This window comes from Pimephales promelas, chromosome 11 (genome assembly GCF_988280905.1).
Source record: "Pimephales promelas chromosome 11, fPimPro1.hap1.1, whole genome shotgun sequence".
Classification (NCBI taxonomy): Eukaryota; Metazoa; Chordata; class Actinopteri; order Cypriniformes; family Leuciscidae; genus Pimephales; species Pimephales promelas.
The window spans coordinates 36,130,258-36,145,317 of record NC_142779.1 but is presented as its reverse complement, the minus strand read 5'-3'; the positions used below and the strand labels follow the sequence as shown (position 1 = coordinate 36,145,317).

General features: G+C 41.1%; 2 protein-coding genes across 7 annotated transcripts in view; both read left to right on the top strand.

Moving 5' to 3' along the window:
* The window catches only part of dst (dystonin), a 302,233-nt gene that overhangs the window by 121,381 nt on the left and 165,792 nt on the right, over positions 1–15,060 (top strand). For 4 of the 6 annotated variants that reach the window (XM_089117354.1, XM_089117349.1, XM_089117350.1 and 1 more), the window contains 5 exons: positions 7,853–7,990; positions 9,747–9,835; positions 9,927–10,035; positions 10,488–14,678; positions 14,773–14,919. In XM_089117354.1, the coding sequence (XP_088973480.1) occupies positions 7,853–7,990; positions 9,747–9,835; positions 9,927–10,035; positions 10,488–14,678; positions 14,773–14,919 (4,674 nt within the window). The remainder of the gene's footprint in view (positions 1–7,852; positions 7,991–9,746; positions 9,836–9,926; positions 10,036–10,487; positions 14,679–14,772; positions 14,920–15,060) is intronic. The other 2 variants (XM_089117352.1, XM_089117353.1) reach the window with 2 other exon arrangements.
* Positions 2,331–7,437, top strand: LOC120492265 (plectin-like). Its single transcript, XM_039690461.2, has one exon. The coding sequence runs from the start codon at positions 4,732–4,734 to the stop codon at positions 6,781–6,783; it is 2,052 nt and encodes a 683-aa protein (XP_039546395.2). The 5' UTR covers positions 2,331–4,731; the 3' UTR covers positions 6,784–7,437.

Sequence of the window (15,060 nt, the reverse complement as noted above, 5' to 3'; positions counted from 1 at the left end):
CTGAAAAAGTCTGTCTATGTGTATCAAGAACAAATCAAGTCTCTCCAAAGGGACAAATCGGCTCTGGAGCAGAGAGTGCTCTTCCAGAAGACCGAGGTTGATGGGATAAAGGAGCAACTCAAGGTCAACCAAGGGAAACTTCTACAGCGGACCTCCTTGGAACAGGAGAGTGCTCATAAGTTGAGGTGCATGGAAGATGAGTTGTCTTCCAAACAGACTGAAGTAGAGGAGATGGCATTCAAGGTCAATGAACTTAATAGAAAGAATCAGTTATTGGAAAGTGATACCCGACATCTCAAGGTAAGTATCGAGTCGATTCAGCAAGACAAATCACATGCCGACCAAAAGATTAAAACCCTGAAAGGCGAGGCCGAGGTTTTGAAGGAGCAACTGCAGAGAGCCAAAGAAGAGATCAATATGAAGACAAGAACAGAGAAGGAAGCTCAACTCAAAATCAAAAACCTCGATTTAGAGCTTCAGAAAAGTTCCTTGCATGTGACGCAGCTTGCTAATAAAGTAGAAGAACTCAAGAAGATTAGCATGGACACTGAGCGTGCCTTTAAAAATGTGAAAGCAGAACTCGATAGAGCGTCCATTGAGATTGACAGTAAGGAACAGCAAATTAATATCCTCAGATCCCAGACAGAAAGTGCGAAATCTCAGGTAAAAATATTTGAAGAGGAACTTCTGAATAAAACCCAGATATCTCATGAGCTTCAAATCAAACTTAAAGACTACAACGAAGAAGCCAAGAAGACCACCGAGCTACAGCAGAAGATCAAGTCTCTCACGTTGACCATCGCCAACTATGAAAAAGATATTTCAAATCTCAAAGCCGAGCTAAGCACCATAACCACCGAGAGGAATCTGGCGAATCAGAAGGTTCAGGAACATAAAGTCGAGATAAATAACCTGAACGTGGCATTGAAAAAATCCATTGGAGAGTCATCTGAAGGTAAGAAGAGTATTACAAAGGTCCGAGAACTTGAAAATGAGCTTTTGAAATGTAAGCAGACGATTAGCAGGATCAGTGGAAGCTCAGAGAAAGCCACAGTAAGCCTGAAAATGGACATTTCATCTCTTCAGAGGGATAAGCAAACCGCTGACCAGAAGTTACAGGCTTTGAAATGTGAATTTGATAATCTGAGTACCACTCTAAAAAGAACTAAAGATGAGCTACAGCGGGTGACTGAAGAAAACAGGTTAAGCCAGTCCAAACTCAAAGAACTTGAGGCTGAACTCCAAAGGAAAAGTTCTGCTATTCGAGAAATGAGCTCGAGCGCAGATAAATCTGTACTGAATTTAAAACAAGAGCTAGTCACTTTTCAAAAGGATAGGAATGCCGCAGAGGACAAAATTACAAGTTTATCTCTCCAAACATCAGAACTGAAGCAGAAGTTGAGACAGACCAGTGAAGAGCTTAAGCAGAAGCAAAGTCAAACGGCAGCTGCCGAGTTGAGGTCGCAAAAGCTCGGCGAACAACTGGACAACTGTAAAAAGATGCTTGACGATCTCAAAGTTAAGCTCGACTTGCAAAAGAAAGGCTATGAGACTCAACTGAAGATAGTGCAGGCTGAAATGGAGCAAAAGCTTTCGCTGCAAGAATCACGCTTAAAATTGGAGCATGAGAGGAAATCAACGGAGCACTCGCATTCTGTGGAAACGGCAGAGAGAGATAACAAGCACCTGTCTCAAGAAGTGGAGAAGCTGAAGGCATTGATTGCTAATGCAACAAACGCCAAACAGGAGGCTGAACAACATCTCTGCAATGTTCGCACCCAGTTGGACGAATCTGACAGACAGAGGGGAATTCTTGACCTTGAACTTCTCAAAGCAAAATCAAAGATTTCCGAGTTGGAAACTGATCAAATCAGGGTGAAGTCTAGTATCTTTCAACTTGACAATATTCACAAAGACAGCTCAAACGAGATATCAAGGTTAAAGCAAATGTTGGCAGAGACTGAGCAGAAATTGAGCATCTCGGAAAGGGAAGGCAAATCTCTAAAAGAACAGATTGTCTCATACATCCAGGACGTGAAGTCTCTACAGGAGAAGAATCTGAAGCTTGAGGTGGCCGTCATTTCTGAGCAGAAGCATCTAAAAGAATTGGAGGCACTTGGACAGGCCAATCATCACTGTGCCAAAGACGAAGAGCTGGCAAAGCTGAAGACTGAATTGCAGCTGACTCAGAACATCGTTGCGTCGTACGAAGAAGCGAAACAGAACCTGGAGGAGGAACTAAAGAAAATGAAAATGAGCTCTGAGGTACGACTTCAGGTGCATTCGCAGTTTTGTAAAACTTTAATTAAAAGGTGAAGTGTCTGATTTCTTTCAACTATAGACCCCTTTACAGTTGGTAAACATGGGGACGTTTTTATGTGGGCGGAGCTTAGGTGGAGGCAGAAAGATCCCTCTGGCCGCTTCACTAACGCTAGTTAGCAAGGATTGTTAGCTTGTTTTTTAACAATGACTGGAGAAAATCTGATTTTATCTTAATGTGTACGGTCACTCAGTGTCAGGACCGCGATTGTTATTTACAAAAGTTATTTTTAACGGGCAGAACCAGATTGGCCGACCCGTAGCCGCCTACACGCTCACTCAATGCATGGACGATCTGACAGGATTAACGTACGTTACCTCGGGTGAGTGGCCTGACTTCTACACCTACCTTATAGAGAAACTGATCGTAAAGAGAAACTGAGGGCATATAAATCTTTAGATGCCTATATGGTCCTGTACAAGACTTGTGTGTACGATCCGCAGTTCTGCCGAGTCAGCGCCGAGACCACGACAATGTAAAGAGTGACATTACAGTGCGATTTTAATGATGTGAATATTTTAATGATGAGCATATTCATTTTTCATCAATTCTTGCACCAAACAACACAACAAGATGACATTTAATAATAGTTACAATAATTTAAGCTCCTTATTATGTAGCCGAATCTGTGCTGGTTTGTATTGGCCGCCTCCAGTTTTCACTTTGTTTTACCTCCAGCTAGCGCCGTGACGTAACTGTGACGTCGGCGCAAAAGGGGTCTATAAGTAAAGCGGCTTTCACACTTGGTTCCATTGTTTAGTCAGTTGCACCTCCTCTTTTCTATTCACACTGGTATTTTGTGGGTCAGATCCCAAGTATGCTTCCATCATTAAAGTGGCAGGTGTTTACCCTTGTTACCCAATGGTAACGACAAGGCAGCAAAATAGAAAAGTTTACTCACCTCACATTTAGGCCCTGTTTACACTAGTGTGTTATCGTTTTAACATAGCATTTTGAAAATGAAAACGATCCTCGTCCATACTGGCGTTTCCACCGCTTTTCAGAAAAGATCTCGGCCCACACTACACGACCGAAAACGTATGTAACATGACCATTCATTTATTTATGCCACAGGATACATTACTCACCATTCGTATGTAACATGACCACACTGTGCATGCACGTACAAGTGTTAGCAGTTATTGATTGTTGCCGATTACTCTAATAATAGCTCGCCTCTTGCGCATATAGGCAGTTGCAGTATTATAATGTGCAGAGTTTAACTGCACAATGGCTGCTAAAAAGGACAACAAAGTCAGCAACGCTTGAAGTTCTGTCTTTACACAATCACCGAGCCTGATCTGTTACAGAGCCATTGAGAGAGACGGGTCTGGTCTGTCCTTAGCGCAATGGCCATATGATAGGAGCTTAAAGGAGAACTCCTGCGCAAAATGAACTAGTCAACCGTTCTCTGAGATTAGTTTTGTCTCTAAAAACGGTTTAGCGTATAACGCTAGTAATGGGGGCATTTACTAAGTAAAAAGAAATCGCTAGTTAGTATCACTAACAAGGCTCAAAACAGCCCCACACTAACGCAGTAACATAATGAGGCTCCATACATGCAAAACGAAGCATTGAGAACTGTGTAAGTGTACAGACCGTTTAATAAGAAGATACTTTATAAAGACAGTTCACTTTGTGTATAGAGACAGGAGCCATCTTAGAAAATAGTCTCGATAAGTCGATCCCCGAACACCGTTCATACAGTTCAGAAGTTCGCTGAACTTCATACAGTTCAGCTCACTCAGCACGTCGTTCGTGGTTCGACTTGTCAAGACTGTTTTCCAAAGATGGCTTGTCCCTTGACCAACTGCTAGTGGGTCATACTAGACCTTAAGAGAACATCTTAATAAAATAGCTAAGTTTATGCAACTCGCCTCTGACCACCTTTTTAGGTGGACTCAGTCGTGGGTTCCGGGTGTGCATCCAAGATCTAAAAACAGTGTTCCGATTATCCAAATAAACTAAATTCTGACGTCAAGTGTGCACCAATAGTTTGAAAGCACCATAGTTCATTTGATAGTCGACCTCCCTGCTTTTCTCCATAATTTGATCATCAATTGAAAAATTATTATTGCCACAGGTACTATAAATTATATTAATTTAAATTCTGTTCACCACCTATATAGCCCAGACAGTAATAGTGCATGCGGCAAATAGTCCTCAGTTTTGTAAATAAAAATCAGGAAAGGAAAAGATGAGGTAGAGAGGAAGCTATACATTGCAGTTATATTAGTTCAGAAATCACACACTTCACCTTAACTCTTACATAATTATGTATGCATATAAGTGTACAGTACGGTGTTATCATCATCATAGAGTCTGGATTTCAATTTAGAATCAGTATCATAGTTGTAAAGATCTGAAAATATAGTAGATAGGATGTTACAGTCCATGCTCTAATTGCATAAATGATCTCATGCTTGCAGATAGCTACACTGGAAAAGGAAAAAGTGCTGGAGGAGCTACAAAAGGTCAAGCAAACGAAAATGCAAGTGATCTCTGGAAACGAGGGAACTCTGGAATTTGCTACCAAGAAAACAGTCCAGAATTCGAATGCATTTGAAATACACACACATCAAATGATGAGTGACATCACTGACCCAATACTCAGGAGAAGCTCGATTGATAAAGGCAGGTCTGGTAAAAGCCAGACTGTTACGTTCAATATCAATGATTCCGAGTCCTCCATCGATCCCGCTTCTGTCTCGCCTATAGCAAGTAAATCGAAAGGGCTAAAAATGGAGTCTTCCTCCTACAAAATTCAAGGTCTCAGAGGACGGATAAGTATTAAGAAGTTAATAAAAACTAAAATGATTACTCAGGAGATTGCACTCAAGTTGCAAACAGGCCTCATCACTATGGAGGAGATAGAAGCATCACTTGCTCCGTTTGTTGGTAAACCGTCCTCAATTGCAGGTGTGTACATGGAGTCGAGCAAGAAAAAGCTGTCCTTCCTCGATGCTGTTTCAGAAGGGTTACTATCTAGAACATATGCCACTGAGTTTTTGGAAGCTCAAGCGGCCACGGGATACATTATTGATCCTATGACAGGTGAAGGTTACTCTCCTTCAGATGCTTTTGAGAAAGGTATCATTACCGAGGATCTCAAAGACAAAATAAGTGATGCTTACAAAGCAGTCAGTGGCTTTCCTCATGCTGGGAAGATTCTGTCAGTGTTTCAGGCTATGGAGGAGAGAATTCTAGATAGGCATAGAGGGAAAGCGATCATAGAAACTCAAATCGCTACTGGAGGCTTGATCCATCCATTGATTGGAAGTAGAGTACCCATGGATTGCGCACTAGAGCAGGGGCTCGTAAATCAAAGCACCCTGCAAAGTCTCTATGATCCAGTTAGTAACCCAAAAGATTTCCACTACCCAGACACAGGGCAGAAGGCATACTACAGCGAACTGCTCCGAATCTGTGTATATGATGTCAATGGTGGAGTATACCTTCTTCCTTTTGGTGACCAGCATCTCTTCACCCTCTCACCTTCCAGCAAACACAGAATATCGGTCATCAACACTTCTAATGGTGCGCAGATGTCAGCCTATGAAGCTTTTAAGGCCGGTCACATTGACAAGAGAACTTACCTGTTTCTCTCAAGACAAGAGAGCGAATGGCAAGAGATAACAATCATGGACTCAAGTAGGAATCTTCTACACATCCTAACTGACCCTAAGACTGGGCGGCAGCTTTCCATTGAAAATGCCCTTAGTCTGAAAATCCTCCAAACGGAAGAGCTCAGTAGCTACCGGAGTGGTCAGCTCAGCATTTCAGAGTTTGCTGATCTTCTGATTTCCAGAAGAGTTGTCTTTAAGGTTTCAAACGGTCCTGTCGCTGGACTCTGGGATGTTTCTTTGAAGAAACGACTCCCGGTTTTTAAAGGGCACCAGCTGAATCTTGTGGACCGACTCACCGCGTTGAGGTTACTAGAAGCCCAGGCTTGCACTGGAGGCATCTGCGACCCGGCATCTGGCGAAAGGGTTCTGATTACAGAAGCGCTACATCGAGGACTCTTGGATGAAGGTTTCGCCAGACAGATCCAGCAATGTGAGCAAGCCTACTATGGTATCATTCACCCTCAAAATGGAAAGACTTTGACTGTGGCTCAGGCAATGCAAGAGAACCTTTTCCCAAAGGATGTTGCCGTGAGGTGTCTTGAGTTTCAACTGGCAACCGGTGGGCTCATAAACCCAGAGAGCCAAGAGAGAGTCTCATTGGAGGATGGCATACAGAATTGCTTGATTGACAAAGCAACTGCTGCACATCTTCAACATTACAATTCCCATTTGAAATGTATCACTTGCCCCAAAACCAAGCGAAAAATGTCTTTTAAGGACGCTCTAGAAAAGAGTGTCTTTGACAGCCACACTGGGTTTGTCCTTCTTGAAGTAACAAAGCCCCATAGCACTGGCAATACTTCTTTCCAATACTTCTGGACCTATCGGCACTTCTGATGTGCTAAAACCGGGCCATTTTTTGCTGAATGTTTTGTAAATTGGCATAGCTAGTATATTAGCAACCCTTTGTGGTGGAGCATTATCTAGTATAGAAGAATATATATTTTAATCCTGAAAGAAAAAAAACATAGTGGTCAAAATGGTGAAAATGGGATTCTTTAAAATACAGTGGTGTGAATAAGTTTTGACCCCCATGCTAAAGTTGCCTAAAAAGAGGAATAAAAAATCATCTTTTGGATGTTGATCTTAATGCCTTAATTAGAAAAATGAGGAAAACTCCAACCTTTACGGACACCAATTTTCTTTGTGAATGAATAATGTATCATAAACAAATAAATGTTTTTCCTTAAAATATAGAGTGCATAAGTCAGGACAATTCCCATAGAGTCAGGCAGATTTTTATTTTTAAAAGCCAGTTATTTCGTGGATCCAGGATAATATGCATCCTGATAAAGTTCCCTTGGCCTTTGGGATTAAAATATCCCCACATCATCACACACCTTCCACCACACCTAGAGATTGGCATGGTTTTACTTCAGTTAGCCTAACAGCTGGTTTGATTTGCATTGAAAGATGATCTTATGGAAAGTACCCCATGCCAATCTCTAGGTGTGGTGGATGGTGTGTGATGATGTGGGGATATTTTAATATTATTTTATGATACATTATTCATTCACAAAGAAAATTGGTGTCCTTAAAGGTTGGAGTTTTCCTCATTTTTCTAATTGAGGCATTAAGATCAACATCAAAAAGATGATTTTTTTATTCCTCTTTTTAGGCAACTTTAGCATGGGGGTCAAAACTTATTCACACCACTGTATGGCATTTTTTTCCACTGTAAGATATTGTTTAAAATTGTCTCATATCTTATGTGATCCATTTTTTTTCTCTCTTTTTAATGGCATTTTTAATTTATTGCCAAGCATGATTCCATGTAAAATGGCTGGGAGCTCAATAGACCTGCTCATTCCTTTCTGTACAGTATATTGTGTATTTCTTTGCGCTAATAATGAATGTGCTAAATTGTTTTCTAATCTACACTACAATTTCTTTCCAATGATTTTAGAGGTCTGTTGAGGACCAGAAGAAAGAACATGGCGATAAAGTTAACAAGTTATTGTCCAGTATGAAAACGAATCTGAACAAAGATGGAAAAGCTCAAAGTGATTGTAAACCCAGCACTGAGAGCACTAGCAAACCCCAGGTAAACAAGGCAAACCATCCCATTGTTTTTGTCTACCTGTAGCTGTTTTAATGTCCGCATCTTGTCAACATTACAGGGAACTGAATTTTTTGACAATTCCAAACTTTGCTAATATGTCAAAAACATCAAAACACAATTACATTGTTGTTGTTCTGAATAAAGATTATTATTTTGTATCTCTTCATTTGCTTGTTGTTCACATACTTATTATCCACCCACATTTCACATCAAATATTTACCCATAATACATCTACCCTTTCATTTCAAATTGTGATTTACATAATCACCCTAATCACTTTTTTGTTATATCACATCTGGAGCAGCCATGAGGTCATGTCCCATTTTACACATGGGGCAACAATAATAATCCAATGAAAATGTATCCATAAGCTCCATCATATGTGCATGTACAGTGTGATAAACTGTACAAATTACACTCTGGCTTAAATCACAGCAGTATAGAGTATTGATGTTGCTATATCTCTACACTTCATCAAACACAATCTTGCACACCAATCATTTTGGAGTCAGAGCCAAGTCGTTTAGTTGGTAAATGTGCTGTTGATTGACCAAGAGCAGAGAACAATTTAAATGCCATTTAAAATATATTGTTTCCCAAGTTAGAAAGTTGTGTAAAAAATTACCATTCATCTACCTAATGTCACATCCCTTACGACAGAATATATAATTCTCCTAACAAAAGATTGATTACTCAACCTTGATGTTGATATAAACATGGCAAAATGTCTTTTAAAAATACAGTGGGATCCAGAAGTTTGAGGCCAAATGTGAAAATTCCTGTATCTCGTATTTTCTGATTTTAAAATTTGCTTTAATAACGTCATGCACACAAGCTGACTCCACAGGGTTGTGTAAAACACGTTGCTCTTGATATCCAGCTGTCACGTTCAGTATGTTTTCATCTGTCACATGTTTCTTTGTTCACTTTCCCGCTACTCGTCCGTCTCCTTGGTTACCGCCATTATTAGTTCATGTGTGTCAGCTGTGTTTAGTAATTATCCTTGTTGCGTTCACTCCTTGTCTGGTCACCTAGTATCTACACTGTTGTGTTAATGTGAGTTTCCCTGAAGGTTACATGATTCTTCTTCTTATTATTATTATTATTAAAGCGTTTTGATTTCATCTTCAGCCTGTTCCTGAGAATACCACACCGTTACACGAGCATGATTTGTGAATGCTATTAAGAGAATTTTGTGCTTCAGTAGGAACAATACATTTATACTACATGGTCAGTGTCACAATACGTATAAATGATTACATTTAAATTGTATGCATTTATCCGTGAAGTGTGCATGTTCTCCGTGTGTTTGCATGGGTTTCATGCTCTGGTTTCCCCCACAGTCCAAGCACCACAGGTGAACTGGAGACACTAAATTGTCCGTAGGTGTGTGTGGGATAGTCTCCAGCATCCTAAAGAGGATAAAAGAGCGAATGGATGGAAATTACATAATTTTTTAACATATTCAAAATCCCAAAACGTCTGTTTTCTGTGTTAATTTGGATTTTGAATCCCAGTTTTTTGAGTGTGGTCTCAAACTTCTGAAACCCATTATAACATTAAATCATGGAACTCGGCATATCCTCATTTTTTCCTGCAAATCATATAGCGAGAGGTTGCTTAAAAACATTGATCTGATATCAGATGTTTGAATATCCTACAGTAGATGTTGGATGAAGTGGCTTTCAAAGTGCAGCTAATCTAATGCATACTGTGCATTATTATATTACATTATAGATGTCAATGGAGGAGATGGTGACAAAGAAGGAACAAATTGGAGAAGCGTTGAAAACGACCCAGCTGATCCTAACCAAACACAGTGACAAGTACGTTATAATGTCGACAGGGCTTCATTGTGGCATTGTTTATTTGTTTTGTTTAACTTATTTTTTTCATTTTCATGTGCTCTTTTACTAGAATGACAGAAGAAGAAAAGCAAGAGGCAAAAGAGCAGCTCAGATCACTTCATCAGGCCTACAGCGAGCTCTCGCAACAGTGTGCGGATGCGACGTCTTCAGCTGATCAGGTGGGATATTCTGCGTTTATTGTGTGTAAAAACTCTCCAGCTGCATGACTAATATTTGTTTTGACAGCTTATGGTAAGACCGTTTCCAAAAACTACTGCAAAAATACTCGTTTTGTGTGTTTTAAAACTGAGTATGCTGTAAACATACCTTGCATGTCAGCCAGTCTCACTCTTTCTTCACAGCAGGATACTCTTTATCCTGTCTACATGAGGTTCACCACACTGCACACTAGAACATAATGCTCTGCGTGTTTTCTCTAACTGTGTTGTTCTACAAAATACTGAGAGTTCTGTTCACAGATGCATGTAAGCTTTTATTGCATCCCATTTCTCTTTCTGATGACTTGTACAATGACTGATGGGTGAGTATGTTTGATGCTATTTCCAACCAATATTGTTATCAAAATGATTATGTTTGAACATCCTTTGAACATTGTTTAATCTCTTTCCAGGCACTGCAGGTCATTCAAGGGATTCTGGATGTTGAAAGTGGAGCTGTCATGTCTGTGTGTTGCTCGGTCATCAATGGCCTTATTGACCAAAACACAGGACTTGGTCTACTAGAGGCTCAACTTATAACCAATGGGATCATTTGGCCTGAACAGCACTTGTGCATGGGCTTGGAGGATGCATTTGAGAACAATCTTGTGGATTACACAATGTTCAAGCAACTGGAAGACTTGGATAAAGCTAAAAAACGTGTTCAGGACCCCCAGTTTGCGTTAGAACCATTGCCAGTTGTTGCAGCCCTGGAAAATGGGGCTATATCTGTGCAAACAGCTATAAAGATCATTGAAATCCAGCTGGTGACTGGAGGGTTAAGATACACCGGTGATATCCTACATCTGGAAAGGGCTTTTCAACTTGGCCTGATACCCGACTCACTCTTTACCCAGATGTCAGAGAGAAAGGACACTTGGCAGGACTTGATTGACCCCAACACTGCAGAAAGAGTCACACTTAGTCAGCTCGTGAAGAGGAGCCTGATTCACGACCCGACGAGACTTCGCCTGCTTCCGCTGAAATGTGGAAAAGATGGAACTATATCTGGGGGAGAGATTAATGTTATGAAAGCTATGCACGAGTTTGCAGGAGGCATAGTTGAACCCAACACCGGCCAAAAGCTGACCGTTGAGGAAGCCTTATCTGAGGGTCTGATTGATCTGGACACTGCAAGTGAGATATTAAGCCATCAGACCCAAAATGGTGGCATCGTTAATCCTTGCAACGGGGCGAGACTTACAGTCGACGAGGCCGTCCAGTGTGACTTAATTAGCTCGAGCAGTGCGTTGTTAGTTTTGGAGAGACAGAAAGCATTCATGGGTCTCCTTTGGCCCAACGCTGGTGAAATCCTCTCTTTCTCCACCTCTCTTCAGCAAAATATAATCACGGAAAAACTTGCATGGGAACTGCTGCATAACCGGCAGAACATAACCGCCTTGTACGTACCTGAAACCTCTGAGGTAGTTGATGTTGACTCTGCCGTGGAGAATAACTTGATTGAGACGTTTACAAAAGAGTTGTTGAAGACAATAGAAATCCCAGATGTTTTACCTGAACTGAATAACAGATTCTCATCATGGCTGGTAATGCGGGAGCTACAAACGGAAGGATCTTGTACATCCGGTGAAGAAACGAGTGACAAAAACAGCACAGATGCGCCATCTCTCTCTGAGGCCAAACAGTTGTTTATTTCCTACCTCATGATGAATAGCTATATGGATCCAACGTCAGGCCAAAGGCTGTTGATCTTGGACCACCAGTTAAATAAAATGGCTAAATTACTCTTTGAAGCATCAGATGATATTAGCGGCCTTCATGTGGATAATATTTCGCATGAGTTTCGCCAGACTGACAACGATTGTCTGGAAACTGATTATGATGTGTTGGGAGAATTGCAAATTTGTGAACCTTTGGAAAACCCAACAGAAGAAGAACATAAAGTAGTGAATGTAAACGTATTACACAATTACCTTGAGCCTACTCTACCCGTTGACTCTGGTGGAAACACCTTAGCAACAGATCAGAATGGTTTCCAACATGGGACTGTAATTGAAATGAACAAACTGCCTGAGGTTTCTGCATGTTCATGTTCAGAGTTACCACATACAGCCTTTTCTATAGCAGCAACTGCCACAAGTGTGTGCTCGATAGTAGCTGATTCTGAATGTGATGATGTCGTTAACGGCCGAGAAAAACATTTGAGTGCCAGTGAAACAACCAAATATAGTGATATACCCTCTGAATTCCCTCATACAGACGATGTGTGGGGTGACAGAGATTACGCCGTCCATCTTCTTAGGGCACAAGTAGAGGAAGATGGGATTTTAGATGTCACCTCTGGAAAACGGTATGACCTTCAAGGTGCTCTTGATAAAGGCCTTATTGATGAAGAGACTGTCTTCGAGATACTTGCGTTGCAGCTTAAAGGGGATGGTTTGAAAGATAACAAAAGTGATTTATTGTCAGTTTTGAACACTTTTGTCAACAAAGGCTCAAGTAAAATAGCCCTACAGATCATGGAAAAGCGTGGTTTCTATGATGCAGCAGTTGGAAAAACCATTAGCGTTTGTGATGCTTTAGAGAGGGGTCTGATTACTGATGATATTAGCAGAAGTGTTCCCTGTTCAGAGGCAATCAGCATTGATCCAGAGGCAAAGTGCGTGCTCGGTGTAAATGATGCCCTCCAGTCGGGAATGTTGGATGATGAAGAGCCTGAGATAATGCAACATTCACAGCAGGACGAAAGGCTAGACATTATGGCGCTTGACTCAGCAAAAGGAGGTCAAATAAGCTCAAGATCAGATGAAACCATGCAGGAATCTACAGACATATCAGGTGTGAGCAGTAGTCAGGATCTTCTGTTATCCAGCATTTGTGACGGTCCGTCTAAAGATACTGTGTATGATGATGTAGCTGAGACTCTTGGAATAGGGGGGGATTGTGGTGTACGTTTCAAGACTATGGATACTAACAATGAGATGAGCACCACAAATGAAAGAAAAAGCATTTTCACTTTGGAAGGAAATGAATCAAAAAGGTCAAATGACACTTTTGTCGTTGGTGTTTCTTGTGAAACTGGAAGTCCTTCATCGTGTGTCGGGGAGGGGGCATATCTTGAGACTATAGCCAGTCAAGTTGTTATCCCTGTACAGAGTGGCTCTGGGAGATCATGTTCGTCACAAAGTGATGTTTGCTCTGATCAAAGAAAATCAGAGAGTGTACTTAATCCTGAACCGGAATTCAAGAGGTCCAAGGTGGAGTCTGCGATAACAAACACACTTTTGGACAAAGGACTCTCGGGGAGCTTGAGCACTTTGCTACCAAATGTTAAAACTCTTGCAGAAACACATTTATATGGAGCAAATGTCCCATCACCAATGGAGATTGCAACCGAGGTGAATTTAAGTACTGATGGTCACTGCGTACTAGCTCAAAATTTGCTGAATGAGAACGTATCATTTCAGACCAATAAATCATATGAAGCTGAATACTCCAATAATACAAATCATGAGCATTCTGATGAGGATCCAGGACCATTTTGCACAGAGAACAGAGTAAATGTCTCGGCTAGTTATGAGGACATGTCCGAAATGTTCAGAAATGCACCAATAACAACACCTGAGCCTAGAGGGATCTGTACAGAAAGCAGTATTGACTGTAATGTAGAGCAAAATGGCGACATTGACAACTCTATAGGTTTCAAAGGATCAGAGAACACACTTCAACTCAACTTGAAGGATTTAGCTGGATCAACAGTAAATCCCAAGCCATTACCTCTTGAAATTGCTATTAACTCTAGTCAAGATGATTCAAGCGGAGGTACGCATAACACACAACACCCAAGCGAGCAAAGCAAGTGTTGTTATGAAGTAGCCTCAAAGGACACTCCAATGGCCAGATCAGCTGATTCTGACTTTACAAGTGACAATTGTAAACATGTAAAAGACTTCGTAGAAACTTCAGGTCATTGTTCAGAAGAGATGCACACAGAATCCAATGAATTGCAGACTGACCCCCAAAAGCCGAGTCCTACTGTCAGAGCCATTCTTGATCAGAATAGTGAGGACATCTTCAAACAGTCTCAGGGTAGAGATACAGTGCTTGCTGAAGCTGAACTCCAAGATAAACATTTACCTCAAATGGTAAGAGCCAAAGATGAAAGTGCACCAGAATCAATGGGAAGCAGTGATTTCTTAAATGAGCTCGTGGATGGAGCAAGTGTGAACGAAACTCAAAAACAAGGCCAAGCCATTAATAGCGTTAATGAAATTATTCAGCATCCCTCTGGATCCTTTCCAGCCAATCATCCCAGCTCAAATGAGAGAATCAGGGATCCAGATATCCTCCTGGATTTGAAAGCACACGAAGGACTCGATCCAAGAGAAGAAGTTGAGAGTTATGATGAATCAAAGCGTCAGACTGATGTACTGGATATGATTCAGGGGATCTCCACACGTAGAGGTCAAGAAGTGCTCAAGGATGTGGGTCTTTTGGGAGACACTGTCCTTGCAGATGAAAGAATGGATGATAAAAACAAGATCCCAACCACAGATGATACCACCAACTCAACCAACTCTAACTACCAGGTCTCTGTGGCCGATTGTCCAAACATAAGGCAGGCAGAAGAAGTCAAACCCAGAGTGAGTGTTGCTACTAATGCTAATTTCCAAAGCATTATCATCCAAGTGCATGTTTGGATATCAAGGTGTAAGTATAATGATGCACTTTTTGCAGAGATATTCCACCCAGAATTACTTGGAATGGGTCGGGAGACTTCAGGATCATTGCGATACTCTTGAAGATATAAGAAGCGACCTGCTGGCCAGTGGTTCCTTAGCAGAAAATATTGAGGGCTTGCATTGTCAGTTTGAGGAAGTTCAGGTTTGTCACTTATAAAATAATAAACAGGCTATCTCTTCACTTTCTCATGACTTGCAGACCCCAGATACTCCTGCTTTTTACTAATACTCTCTTTCTAGACTGTAGCCTGTTGCCTATTCCTCTTATTCTGTCACTCTTCTT

Bases quoted from the DNA above. Each gene is read 5' to 3' on its own strand.
- LOC120492265 (XM_039690461.2), top strand. From the start codon at position 4,732: ATGATCTCATGCTTGCAGATAGCTACACTGGAAAAGGAAAAAGTGCTG.